This window comes from Rosa rugosa, chromosome 4 (assembly GCF_958449725.1).
Source record: "Rosa rugosa chromosome 4, drRosRugo1.1, whole genome shotgun sequence".
Lineage (NCBI taxonomy): Eukaryota > Viridiplantae > Streptophyta > Magnoliopsida > Rosales > Rosaceae > Rosa > Rosa rugosa.
This window is the reverse complement of record NC_084823.1, coordinates 34,266,458-34,281,391: the sequence shown is the minus strand read 5'-3', so window position 1 is coordinate 34,281,391 and position 14,934 is coordinate 34,266,458. Positions and strand designations below refer to the sequence as shown.

General features: G+C 39.7%; 1 protein-coding gene across 1 annotated transcript; it reads left to right on the top strand.

Annotated features, from left to right (window-relative positions):
• Positions 1 to 3,662: 3,662 nt before the first annotated feature.
• LOC133746142 (cellulose synthase-like protein D3) lies at positions 3,663 to 9,621 on the top strand. Its single transcript, XM_062174304.1, has 4 exons — positions 3,663 to 3,938; positions 4,356 to 5,154; positions 6,105 to 6,912; positions 7,552 to 9,621. Exons 2-4 carry the CDS (start codon positions 4,367 to 4,369, stop codon positions 9,307 to 9,309), a joined length of 3,354 nt encoding a protein of 1,117 aa, XP_062030288.1. The 5' UTR covers positions 3,663 to 3,938; positions 4,356 to 4,366; the 3' UTR covers positions 9,310 to 9,621.
• The last annotated feature ends 5,313 nt before the right edge of the window (positions 9,622 to 14,934 follow it).

The window sequence follows — 14,934 nt, the reverse complement described above, 5'->3', positions numbered from 1 at the left end:
GCATATACAAAAATAGGAAATGAGAAACTTGTTGCCTGAATAATATATAGAAGAGTTGTGAGAACATCATCAAACAAATCGGTACGCGAACTGAAAATTAAAACTTTTTTCGTCCAATCATATTCATAATCATTATGCACAATAGTTGATGCAATATAAGAGAATTATCAACGTATCTTTTTTGCACGCTTGAAGATCGATAAGCGTGTATTCCCGAAGTTTTCTCTCTACTCGGTCTCGGTTGATGAATCTATTAATAATCTCTCCAGTGTTAAGACTCTAAAGATAATGAAAGACAAGAGTCAAAAATGATAACGAAAGAGAGAAATGATAGAGAAAATTTTCTCGAATGAGCATTGTTGTGGCCACTCTCGATAGCAATGTTTATATAGGGAGCTTGGATGCCCGATTAGTTAACCCTATTCTATAATGGGTAAGATCACCCATGTGGTGCAACCTAATTAATTGGGCTTCCTATCACTCTTTTTCAACTTGACACTTCATTTTGAAGATCCAATAAAATCTAGCTCAACATAATTAGCATAAATCACATCTAACAATTAAACCAATATACTTGACGAGGCCGAAGACAAAGTCACAAAATATATATATATATATATATATATATATATATATATATATATATATATATATATATATATATATATATATATCGGATAAGGCAGAAAGCTAACTCTAAATTTATAAAATCCAATAACAAACAAACTATGGGTGAACAAGCGTTGAAAGAAAGACATTTCGTAAAGGTGTTGAATTTTTATTGTAAACTAATAATCTATGTTCTACGACTAAATAAATAAATAAATAAGATGAATGTCACTTTTGATTCTTAACTAATAAAGTGTACTGAGTGAGCGTATTTAAATTAGGGAGGAGTTGTGGAATCCGTCGTTTCTTCTCCTATTTCATAAGGGATCACATTTAGATTGGACAACACACATAGCACAAGGTATGGATTTGCCGACCTATCGGTATAAGTGAGAATTCCATAGCTGTTACGTTTTACTAGTGTGCTTGTTTGGCTCCAATTTTGTTGCAGCTGGTCAACAGTTTCTTTTCTTGCGCGGGTGTGCTAGCACCGTTCGGGTGCGGTCGTCGGGGGTGTCCCTTGACCTGACTTCTATCAAGCGATTGTAGACGAGGAGAGCACCAACCTCGTCGTGGGATTCTTTGTGCCTCGTGGTGAGGACTTTGTTGAAGTTTCTTCTTGTTCACAAGTCGATACTCAATATTGCAGATTGAGCAGAGCGAAATCACCGGGAAGTATTGAGATCTTGCTAAAGCGTGACTTTAGCTTGGCTGGGTTGCTAGGGCATTACCCTTGCTTGGCTGGTTCTGTAACCGTTGTGGTCGCGGCACTACCGTCGGCTCCCGAGGAGACTAGGACCGAAGCATGTTGACAGAGGGTTTGGTGGCACTGAAAGTCGGCTTCTGAGAAGACTAGGACTAGGAGTGTGATCACCGGTAAGAGAAAGAGAAGGAGAGGAGTTGCTCTTAGAGAGGTTGCTCTAGAGAGAACTTAGATCATCTTAGAGATGTTTTGATGAATTGTGTTGTTTTAGGGCGTTACCCTTGCTTGGCTGGTTCCGTAACCGTTGTGGTCGTGGTACTACAATCAGCTCTCGAGGAGACTAGGATCGAAGTACGTTGACAGAGAGTTTGGTGGCACTGAAAGTCGGCTTCTGAGAAGACTGGGACTAGGAGTGTGATCACCGGTAAGAGAAAGAGAAGGAGAGGAGTTGCTCTTAGAGAGGTTGCTCTTGAGAGAACTTAGATCATCTTAGAGATGTTTTGATGAATGAATTAGTTTGTTGATTGTTTGATGTGTCTGGCACTCAAAACTAGCTCTGGAACTCTTCATAAGAAATGATCCTTGGGCTGTCTAGAATGGATCTGCAGAGTTTTAGCTCATTTAGAGTTCATTTGGTCAGGCGGCCACTCCTTCTGTTTAGCTCGGTTTCTCCTAGCCGAAGTAGGAAAATGTGCTATAGTTGACTTTTCATGCTTCCATAGTAGGCTTTATTTAGCCTCTAAATATATATTTCGAACTTGTCGACAATATATATCTTGAGCCACTGACATTGGCTCAATTTCTCCAAGACGTGCCTTGTCAGGCCAAAATGCTCATTTTGGGCCCAAACAGTGCTAAGATGCAACATTTACCAGAGTGGTTAAGCTTGCATATGAAAGTGGTCCCTTGACAAACATGTTGATAATTGGACATCAGAACCTATCATACTAGGTGTACTAATTCAATTACCGATAGCGAATTATAAATAATTTTTTTTTTTTAAAATCTTACCTCATCCCATCCTTACATATGTCAGTGAAAATTGAACTCATGACCTTTACAATGTTGGTATTATAACTTCCCAGCATGTCACAGCTCACCGACAACGAATTATAATTATTAAAATAAGCTATAATTTATCACTTTATGCAAGTAATATAAGGGTTGTCTATAGTGCTATGGAATATTATAACTCCGGAGCCCAGAGTCGTTATATTAACTTATTGAATGAAGCACACTACAAACAATTTGCAAACTTAACAGTTTTCTCCGCTATGAAGTTTCAATACTCTGAAGCACCATAAAATTGTCAAGTAATATGTGGATTCTTACATTTGACATGTACACTCCAATATTTAGACCCACTGCAATTTTGTAGCAAGAGTATATATAGAACTTCCCCGAGAGTTGTTTGAGGGAATGTGTGATTCTTCTCCAAAAAAAAAGAAGAAGAGGGAATGTGTGATTTGTCGATGAAGTTGGAATAGGAGAATGTGTTTGAGATACCTTAGCAGTCGAAATTAGGATAAAACTAAACAATTATTTTTCTTGAGCAAGACGACACAGAAATCTCAATAAAATGTGAAAGATAGAATGATATTCTCAAAATAAGGAGAGAAATTAGTTTCTGTTGAGCCAGTTCCACAAGTATTACTCCCAAAAAGATAGGGCTTGTACAACTTTCCTTGATCAAGTGTGATTAACATGGACAATAGTGTTGCATCCACATTAACTGCTGAAAAACCACCCTCAACCGTTGCCAACCATCCACGAGAACTCCAATCACTGCTATCTCCTGAACTTGATAAAAAAGCCCACCTATGAAAGTCACTTAATTGCCGCTGAAAATTCAGGCAAGCTTTCATTACGTGAAAGATCTTCCGATCACTAATATCATCAGAACCCATACTTGTTCTCATGCCAAGAACAAGAGAAACTTCAAGTCAGACCATTCAAACAGTGCAACCTACGTAGCCCAAAGAACCACAAATAAGATTGGCCATAGCAGATTATATCCTGGTTAACTATTTTAAAATATAAAAAATGCCCCCTCCCTTACAAGACAAATGATTCGTATTCCATGATTTTGAAATTATGGAAAAAAAAAACACGTGTTGCGTTGTGATTGGAGAAAAACAAGTCTTCTTGAGCGGGAAAAGCAAAATTGCAAAAAGAAAAAGAATTATTAGCTACTTTATGACTTGTCCTTGAAAGCGAGCCGCCCTATTCCCAACGGCCTCGTGTGCAACGGTCAAATAATTCAAAAATGAAAACATTTTCTCTCAACGGTCATAACTCATAAGACAGTGACAAAAATTCAAAGCAATTTCATTTATAACGCACCAAATTTGCAGAGAAAGGAAGACCACCCACCTCACTCATTCGTCAATCTGTCTCAGAATTTGGATTGCAAAACAGCTCACAGTCTTGATGAAAACCCAAAACCCAAGACACCCGTTTCTTTGTTTTAGGGTTTAAAACTCACCCATCCCTGTTAAGCAAGCTTTCTTGTTCTTCTTTGTGCTTACTCAGCAATCTACTTCTTTTCAAGGTCTGAAGTGTCTCAGCTGTTGAATTCAAACAGAAGCAGACATTATCTCACTTGGGTTCTTGAAATTTCAATCTGGTAAGTTATTTTTAGAGATTCAGAGGGTTTGGGAAGCTCTGTTTGCTAACAGAGAACTATAGTGAGCTAGAGTTAATCATTTAATTACTTTGGCTTTTCTTCCATTCTAGATTCCATGTGGTTTTTTGATATAGAAAAACAGAATTGAGGTAATTTGGGTCTTAATTTTTAAGATAATTCATAAAAAATTTGTTCCTTTTTCAAAGAAACTAAGTTCGGGTCTTAAGCATTTTCTATGTATTTCAGGTTCTAGTTCTATTAGACTCTTCTTTCCTAATAAGATTTCATTCCTTCTTAATTGAGTTCTTGTTTATGTTGTGCTAATACCCACTACCCGTTTGAGAATTTTTAAATTTTTGCTATTTCAAACAGAGCATATGGGTCTTAAATCTTTGAGAATTTTCAACAATTTTTCAGGTTCATGAATTATGGCCTCAGAATCTCCAATCAATACATCAATCGGGTCACCTAGGCTTCGCCGTGTTAGCCAAACAAGCCATGATCTAAACAGTGACATTGGGGGTGTCGAATTTGCAACCTACACAGTCCACATACCCTCCACACCTGACAACAACCCCATGTCAGCTTCCATGGAGTACTCCACTTCTCAGAGAGTGGAGGACCAATTCGTCTCCAGCTCTCTCTTCACCGGCGGTTACAATTGCGTCACGCAAGCCCAACTGAAGGAAAAGGTCATTGAATCACAGACAAGCTACCATCCCCAGATGACTGGGGCAAAAGGGTCTTTCTGCGCCGTGCCGGGTTGTGATGCTAAGGTGGTGACTGATGAGAGGGGACTGGATATTCTCCCTTGTGAATGTGACTACAAGATTTGTATGGATTGTTTTAGGGATGCTGTGAGAAATGGTGACCACATGTGTCCTGGCTGCAAGGAGCCTTATAAGGAGCTGGATGTGACCGAGTATGCAGTGCATAATCGAAAGCAGTATCAGCAGCAGATGTCGAAAACAGAGAGGAGGATGTCGTTGATGAAGTCGACGAAGGTGATGGGGCGCCAGAGTAGCGAGTTTGATCACAACAAGTGGTTGTTTGAGACAAAGGGGAGTTATGGATATGGAAATGCTATTTGGCCAAAGGTAGATGTGGAAGGGAGTCAAGATGGGATTGGGGGAGATCCGATGGTGTTTCATGATAAGCAATGGAGGCCTCTTACGCGAAAGTTGAATATCTCTGCTGCAATTCTCAGTCCATATAGGTAAAACAGTTTTACTCATTCATTAGGGTTTAGGGTTTTACTTCTTGGAATGATTGAATGCAAGTCCTTTGGCTTTTGCGTCTGTGTCTTACTATTTCTTATACACCTTGACTGTATGAGGATCTATATGTGTGTTATATTTGTCTTAATTACTTGAAATTCACCAATTACTAATAGTCAAACATCGCTTAGACTTTAAACTTCATAATGTGAACTTTAAACTTATGACATTCATTTGGTAAGTGTGTGAATTTTAAATTTGATTGCTGAACTTATGATGATCTGGGTCGTGGATAATCTAAACTCTTATAGCTGCTTTGATTTGCTAGTCTAATGACCATACATAATACATGAAGATACTAATCATATTACTCATGACAAAACATACTTAATGTTTGAATGTTTTGGTATATTTAACCATATTACTAAGGTGCAGCTAGTCTAATGACCAAACATAATACACAGGTTGAGCTTTGCAGATACTAATCATATTACTAATGACCAAACAAACTTGAATGTTTGTATTTAACCATATTACTAAGGTGCAATGACCCAGAAATTACAATTTGGAATTCATAACTTCGTTGTCTGAGCTTCAATGACAGTTGATTGACTACTCTTTTCGTTGTTTATGTGTAGTCTTTAGTATTTCTGAAACTACGTTGATATGCTAATAGTCCAGTCCCGTAGTTACAAAACATACTTCATAGTACCGATTTTATTACTAATGACCAAACATACTTCGGTGCCATATTATTATCAATGAGCAACCAACAATATGGACTACTAGTTAGTAGTAATATTATTTTCATCAGCTTCAAAGATGGACTACTATTTTTCCAGCTTTCTAGTTTTTTTCTTTTTTATTCTTTTTAGGGACTCCATAACTACTTCATATTGTGTAAAGTAAGCTTACATTTGTTCTCCTGTTGTTTGGTATATTCTTTCAGGCTTTTAATATTTGTTCGAATGGTGGTCCTTGGATTGTTTTTGCAATGGAGAATCAGAAATCCAAATGAAGATGCTGTCTGGTTGTGGGCTATGTCAGTGGTTTGTGAAATCTGGTTTGCCATCTCATGGCTACTTGATCAGCTTCCAAAGCTCTGCCCCATCAATCGCATTACCAATCTCGATGTGTTAAAGGAGAAATTTGAAACACCGAGCCTCAGCAATCCTACTGGAAAATCTGATCTTCCAGGCATAGACATTTTTGTCTCTACAGCAGATCCAGAGAAAGAACCACCTCTTGTCACCGCAAACACAATTCTGTCGATTCTTGCAGCTGACTACCCTGTTGAGAAGCTTGCATGTTATGTTTCTGATGATGGAGGTGCACTTTTGACATTTGAGGCCATGGCCGAAGCTGCTAGTTTTGCCAACTTGTGGGTACCTTTTTGCCGGAAGCATAATATTGAGCCAAGAAACCCAGAATCTTACTTCAGTCTGAAGAGAGATCCCTACAAGAACAAAGTACGACAAGATTTTGTTAGAGACCGAAGGAGAGTAAAGCGTGAATATGATGAATATAAGGTTAGGATTAATGGCCTTCCTGATTCAATTCGGAGACGTTCAGAGGCCTACAATGCTAGGGACGAGATGAAGGCTATGAAACTTGGGAGAGCGATTGGAAATGACGAAGAAGTTGATAAGATAAAGATCCCAAAAGCAACTTGGATGGCTGATGGAACACACTGGCCTGGTACCTGGACAGTTCCTGCCCCTGAGCATTCTAGGGGTGATCATGCTAGTATCATGCAGGTATATGATCTCTGTTGTTTTAATTTATAGAATTACATGTCCTATTAAATCTGAGTTCCAATGCAGTAGCTTCAGCATATCTCCCCCTCCCCCACACACACACACACTTCAAAAACCTGTATTAGTTTTCCTCAAATTTTCTGCATGTTGTATATGTACTTTGTAAGCACTGGTATAGTTAGTTACATATGCATCCACATTGAACTTGAAAAACCATCTATTAATCCAATATTATGTCACTGAGTTTTAATGGACTTTAACACTTGATTACGTTTAGCTAGAAGCCAGAATTCTTCATTGTAGTTAATAGCTACCCAAATGGACATTAAGCACTAGTGTATGTACAGCCTATCTGTTATATAATCATGCACATTGAATTAATACAAGCTGACCATCCGTATTATATTTTTTGTTTGGAAACAGTTCCTAGATTTTTATATGTCATATATGCATCCACATTGAAGTAACTAACCTGATATTTATATATGCATCTCCATGTATTCTATAGCAAGCCTCTCATCTGTTCGTATTGTTTGTTTTGGGTGAGTTCATATCATATATTCACTACACTCAGAAATAATGCTAACTGCTTCAGTTTTCGTTTGGAGCTTTCATTTACTAATTTTGTAATATATGCAGGTGATGTTGAAACCTCCTAGTGATGAACCACTGAAAGGAACAACAGTGGATTCAAATTCCATGGATCTAAGTGAGGTTGACATTCGTCTTCCAATGTTAGTTTATGTTTCTCGTGAGAAGCGACCTGGCTATGATCACAACAAGAAGGCTGGTGCTATGAATGCCTTGGTTCGTGCCTCAGCTGTTATGTCCAATGGCCCCTTCATTCTCAACCTTGACTGTGACCACTACATCTACAATTCCCAAGCATTGAGAGAAGGCATGTGCTTCATGATGGATCGTGGTGGGGACCGCATTAGTTATGTCCAGTTTCCTCAAAGGTTTGAAGGAATAGACCCTTCTGACCGTTATGCCAACCACAACACTGTTTTCTTTGATGTCAACATGCGTGCACTTGATGGCATTCAGGGTCCAGTTTATGTTGGAACAGGTTGCCTCTTTCGACGAACTGCCCTTTATGGATTTGAGCCACCTCAAGTGAAAGATCGTAATGGTTGTTGCTGTGGTGGCCGCAATAAGAAATCTAAATCTTCTTCAGTTGTTTCTGCCCCTGAAATTGACTCTCAAACAATACAAGTGGGAGACTTTGATGATGATAACGAAATGAATGCCATTATTCCTAAAAGGTTTGGGAACTCAAGTTTCCTTGTAGACTCTATCCAAGTGGCAGAATTCCAAGGTCGTCCTCTTGCTGATCATCCATCATTGAAAAATGGACGACCGCCAGGTGCTCTCACATTTCCTCGTGAGCTTCTTGATGCATCAACAGTTGCAGAGGCAATCAGTGTCATCTCCTGCTGGTATGAGGATAAGACTGAATGGGGCCAACGCATTGGGTGGATTTATGGTTCAGTAACTGAAGATGTTGTCACAGGTTATAGGATGCATAATAGAGGATGGAGGTCTGTTTATTGTGTAACAAAAAGAGATGCATTTCGGGGTTCTGCCCCAATCAATCTCACTGATCGCCTTCACCAGGTTCTCCGATGGGCAACTGGATCTGTCGAGATTTTCTTTTCCCGAAACAATGCTCTTTTCGCAAGCTCCAAAATGAAGTTTCTACAAAGGATAGCATACCTCAATGTTGGAATGTACCCTTTCACTTCCTTTTTCCTCATTGTCTACTGCTTCCTTCCAGCACTTTCACTCATTTCCGGCCAGTTCATAGTTCAGACCCTCAACATAACCTTCCTGGTATACCTTTTAGGCATCACATTGACCCTCATTCTTCTTGCTGTGCTGGAGATCAAGTGGTCTGGAATTGAACTAGAAGAGTGGTGGAGGAATGAGCAGTTTTGGTTGATTGGAGGAACGAGCGCCCATCTTGCAGCTGTGCTTCAAGGTCTTCTAAAGGTCATAGCAGGTATTGAGATCTCATTCACACTGACATCAAAATCTGGAGGTGATGATATAGATGATGAGTTTGTGGATTTGTATATCTTCAAATGGACATCACTGATGATACCGCCAATCACAATCATGATGACAAACTTGATTGGAATAGCTATTGCTGTTTGTCGAACGGTATATAGTGTCATACCACAGTGGAGCAAATTGCTTGGAGGAGTGTTCTTCAGTTTTTGGGTGCTGGCGCATCTCTATCCCTTTGCAAAAGGGCTTATGGGAAGACGAGGGAAGACACCGACCATTGTGTTTGTGTGGTCTGGTCTTATGGCAATCACCATATCTCTCCTTTGGGTGGCTATAAGTCCCCCATCAGGTACTAATCAAATTGGTGGGTCATTCCAGTTCCCTTGATGCCATCTAGATGTAATTAGTATTATTCTTTTGTCTCCAATGTCCATCTAAAGTAAAACTTTAAGCCAGATAGCACCTGTAGGAGTTCATATCGGATTTCAGGTGAAATGTAAATTTTTCCATCCTTGTGTTGTTTACTCATTTGAATTTGATGTTCAACATGGGAGGACAATTGGAGTTCTGATTGCTTGTCAACAGGGCATTAGTACTTCTTTTGCTATGGAATGAAGTTTTAAGTTTTAACTACTGTCTCCATAGTCCATACCTAAAGTGATATATGCTATGAACCACCCTATGAAGCCTAATTCATGTCTTCAGGAGTTCATAGAGGGTTTCAGGTGAAATGTAAACTTTTTCCTTCTTTTACTCATTTGAATTTTAAGTTCAACATGAGAGGACAATTCCAAGTCTGATTGCTTGTTTTGCAACAGGGCATTAGTACTTCTTTTGCTATGGTATGAAGTTTTAAGTTTTAACTACTACTGTCTAGTCATACAATCATATAGCACAAACATATCTGCGAATTGGAGCACATACAATCATTACAAAAAGACAAAGAGCCCCTTTTTGCACAAACATATTGTTCTCCCATTTTGCTTTTAGTTTGCAGTCCTCAGTACCAGAGGCTTCCAGAGCCCCTTAATGATTGGTCCTCATCCTTCTTCTTGACAGCATAAGTACACCCAACCCAAACACAGCACCACTAGTTAGAGATGAAACAATGAACCAAGGAATAGAAAGAAAATCTAGAACAAACAGTGAGATATAAGAGATCCACAAACATTCAGCAATTGTTTTGATGTTCCTGAAAGCAGACAAGTCATGAGCACTGTAAGGAGATATATGGCCAATTGGCCAGATTCAAGTCTTAGAGGAAAAGTATCCACAGCCTGGTGCCTCTAACAACTTGACATGGACAGATTAGTCAGCATCATTCCAACACACTAAAAATATAGTTGAGGAAAACTGTCAAATAAGTCAACAGAAGCACTAGCAAAATAACAAGATGAACGGGTATGAAAACTGATTACACGCATTTTTATGCATGTAATTGTATCCAAAACACTTGAAATAAACTAATACTTGAGCCAATTATAGTGTAGTTAATCCAATTTTATTTGTTTTGTAAGTAATAAGTGGAGTTACGGAAATTGAGAGAAAATGATGCAAAAATAGAGCAATTTAGAATTTCCGATAAAAGGACGAAGTGATCGTTATGGGTTAACCATAGTCAACGCTGGTGAAGGAGCGGAATATAAATCCATAACGTTAATGAGAGAAATTGACTTAGTGGCCTTAACCGGCATTAGGTAGAGAACTATGTAATCATTACATTTTAGGTTGTAACTATTGCATGCTTAAATCCCTCATTTCTAGAGCTCTACGCCTTTAGCTCATGTTTTGGTAGCCCTGGAAAGGTACTAATTCATGAGTTAGAGAGTTCATATTTGTCCTAACCGAAAATGTGAATACCCTCAAGAAAATTCGACTTAGTGGCCTTGACCGGCATTAAGTACGGCATTTGGTTCTCATGAAGATATGTTTGTTTGCTTGAAATGTGTTCATTGCATTGAAATTGCTAGAGAGAGTGATCCCTAGCACCCAAAATCTTTCTCGCTTTTATTTTTCTTCATTTTTAATTGTTGTTCATTTAGTTTTTGGCTTAGTCTTTTAGAAAATTAATTACAATTTCGAATGACAATTTCTATCTCATTGTAAATAGCCATCACTAGGCTCTTAGTTTTGATTAGGCTTTGGTGAAAACCAAAGCCGAGCATTGCTAAGACTTGGTGCCTTAGAGTAGTATTTTTATTTATTTTATTTTCTTTATTTTTCTTTTGTTTGCTTAGTGACTTTAGTTCCGACTACCCAAGGATTGTGGGTTAGCCACTAATCCCCGTGGTACGATAAACTTTGGGCTTAATATTTCCCTATCTTGACAATGATACGTACGCTTGCGTAAATGGGTATCAAGTCAAAAACTAATTACAGTTAAAGGATAAACATCTTCTATAAAAAGAACTGTGAACAGGAGCATACAGAAGATCAGATCAAACCCAGCTCACCTAAACATATATAGATTGTTTGAATCAACAAAAGAGAGCCACACATGATATTTAGTTTTACTTAAGACACCAATTGAGGTCTCTACGCGATTAAGGTTACTCTAGCAAGGATTTAGGTAGTGTTGGATTTGTCTTCTTATGGCTAGGTCTAAATATTGTGCTCACTTTGTTTACAATGAGGGTTACCTGTCATGTGCTTGGTAGCTTAGACCGTCTAGGTTTTATTGGGTGTAAGACAACATATGATGTACGTGCCTTCTGGCCATGGATAAGTAATGAAATTATCTCTCTTCCTCAAAAAAAAAAAAGAGAGAGAAAGAAAGATGGAGGGATAGAGAGGATAGAAGAGTGCATTGCAATCCTAAACTGAAATTGATTTGGGGGTTTGAACTTTCAAACATAAAATCAAAGAAAACAAAGAAAACAATTTTGATTTTTTTGGTTTTGAAAAATAATATGGAGAAGACATTAGAGACTCGGAAATCCATCACTAATTACTTTCGAACAATGTTGTTAAGCTAACCTAGTTTAATTACTAAGGTGTGAACAGAAACCAACCAAGAAACAAGTCGGAGCAGATCATGTCTCTTATTATTGTTTCCTTAAGTACTTAGTCTACGTGAATGCACAATAACTAAGCCCATCAAATATGCAATCATGGTATAGAACACTATCTTATCAACAACACATATAGTATCAACATATTTGAAGCATTAAGATCTTATGGAAACGATTGGTTATAGAGTTGCATCCTAGTGTGGAACGCCTACCTAGCATGCTCTTTTAGTTATTTAAAACATCAGCTTTTGTCCATAGCCTTGCATACTTGTGGATTAGAAAACAAGACGATTAGGTGAATTATTTTCTAAATTCTAGCTCCAGTTATATGCATAAATTCTATGTTGGCCACCATAAAACAAACACATGGGGAGGACTGCTTCTGTGCCAAACATCATGCATAAGGGGGTCTCGCCGTTGGCGGATGTTGGTGTTGTCCTGATGGCCCATAGAACCTCCGGGAGCTTTTCAGCCCATAGTCCTTTCTTGTCCTCAACTTCTTTTTTAGCAGCTTCTTGATAATTTTGTTGGCGGCCTCGACTTGCATGTCCATTGGTTTGGGGGTGTGCCACAGATGCAAAGCGCATCTTGGTGCCTAGTTTGGCAGTGAAACTGATGATTTCCTCGTTGTTGAACTGGGGTTCCATTGTCGGTGATGATTGTATCGGGGACTCCATAGCGGCAGTAAATGTTCTTTTAGAGGAAATGTTGTACTTTGGCAATTGTGATGGCCGTTAATGGTTCAGCCTCGATCCACTTGCTGTCATAATCGATGGCCACGATTATGTACTTGAACTGACCTTTGGCGGTTGGCAATTTGCCGACAATGTCCAGTCACCATGTGGAGTGGATCCATGATCCGATGATGATGGATAGTGGTTCTGCTGGTGCATGTGGGAGATCTGCATATTGTTGGCATTTATGGCATGACCATGATATTTCTTTGGTGTCATCCCCCAATGATGGCCAAAAGTATCCCTGACGCATGGTGCGGTTGGTGAGTGATCTGGTGTCTGAGTGGTTGCCGCATTCTCCAACGTGTATTTTTGTTAAAACTTGTCTTCCTTCTTCTATCATCAAACACTTTAAGTTGGGATGTGTGAATCCTTGGCTGTAGAGCTTGCCATTTTGGATGTTATAGCTTGTTGCTTTTCGCACAAGTCATCTTGCTTCAACCTTATCGGATGGCAATGTGCCGTCACGTTTGTACTTGAGTATCTTGTCCATCCAATTTGGGCTTATATCAATTGCGTAAATTTCCGCCAGAGTTTTGGTGATGCTAGGTTTGTCTAGAGTCTCCACCCAAGTATCGATTGGGCTCTGATGTGGTTGGGCCGCTGCTAGACGTGCCAGGGAGTCTGCCTTGGCGTTCTTCTCTCGAGGTATTTGTGTGATGTTGAAGAAACTGAATTTGCCAAGTAGGGTCTTGGTGTACCCTAGATATGCCGCCAATTGTTTGTCCTTGACTTGGTTGACCACTAGTTGTGAGTCACTAAAGATGTCGGCACTTTCTACCCCGCAATCAATGGCCAACAACAATCCTGCGATGAGTGCCTCATATTCGGCCATGTTGTTGGAGGTTTTGAAGTTAAACTTAAGGGCGTACTCCACATTAAGTCCCCCGGTCCTGTTAAGATGATGCCGACGCCATATGCTTTGGCGCAGGCCGAGCCATCGACAAAGAGGTTCCACATTGATGGTGTCTCAGTTGGCGTGGCCTCAGATTATTGAGTGTTGACCTCCGATATCATATCATTTGCTTGTTCCAGCTGTTGCTCGGTTAACTCTGCTATGAAGTCAGCCACAACCTGACTTCTGATGGCGGTTCTTGGCTTGTAGTTGATGTCAAACTCGCTGAGTTCTATCACCCACTTGCTAAGGCGTCCTGAGTGTTCAGGGCTTTGCAGCACTTGCTTTAGCGGTTGGTTTATGAGGACATGGATTGTGTGGGCTTGGAAGTACTGTCGCAACCTTCTAGTTGCCACTATGAGTGCCAGTGCTAGTTGCTCAAGTGGTGGGTATCTAGTTTCCGCTTCATTCATGCCTATACCGGCATAGAATACCAGCAATTCTTCCGTTGCTTCTCTGCGTACGATGGCGCAGCTGACAGCTGATTTGGACACCGCTAAATAGATGTAGAGTATCTCGCCTTGTACCGGGACTAAAAGTAGCGGGACAGAAGCGAAGTATTCCTTGAGACCTTGAAATGTCGCCTCACAATCAGGAGTCCAATCTACCACCTTACAATGTGACCACTTCATTGCCTTGAAGAATGGTAGGCATTTGTCTGTGAGTCTGGAGATGAATCGAGAAAGTGCCGTTAACTTTTCTTGCAAGCTTTGCACGTCAACTTTCTTCTCGGGAGATTTCATGTTGTCGATGAAAGCGTCACCGTTAATTGTGTTGATCCGACACATTGGTTCAATGTTGCTGACGACAGGCACCAGTCGTCGAACTTTGTACTGCTCTAACTTCCTGTCACGGTATGACGATTCGATTGCAGTTTTGAGAGCATTGTAATTGTTGGTGTTATGGCCACTATCCTCATGGTGTTTACACCATTTGCCAGTGTTTTTGGGCTTTCCTACTCTGGGGTGCTTTCATGGGGGTGGTGGTGGAATTTGATCCTTGCACTGATCATAGATTTCTTCATACGACGCAGTCAATATTATGAATACTTCAAACTTAATTTTGAGGGTTTGCGGTGGGCTTATTGTTGTTAAGGTGGTACAAGAAGTTTGCCTTGAGGAGCCCTTGGTTGAAGGCTGCCAGCGTCATTGTTTTGTCTAGGTCCCGACACCTTGATGTAGCGGTTCTCTATCTTTTGACAAATGCCTTTAATGATTCATCAGTGTCTTGCTTGATGCTGAATAATTGGCTTGAGTTGTGATAATCTTTCGTCATGAGGATGAATCGTGACAGGAATGCGTTTGATAAGGCTGAGAATGACTCCATAGAGCCTGGGGGAATTCAAAGAACCAGCTCATTGCCTCATTGTAAC

Coding starts and splice junctions, on each gene's coding strand:
- LOC133746142 (XM_062174304.1), top strand. CDS start 4,367: ATGGCCTCAGAATCTCCAATCAATACATCAATCGGGTCACCTAGGCTT. Junction 5,155..6,104: donor GCAATTCTCAGTCCATATAG/GTAAAACAGTTT, acceptor ATATTCTTTCAG/GCTTTTAATATTTGTTCGAA. Junction 6,913..7,551: donor ATCATGCTAGTATCATGCAG/GTATATGATCTC, acceptor TAATATATGCAG/GTGATGTTGAAACCTCCTAG.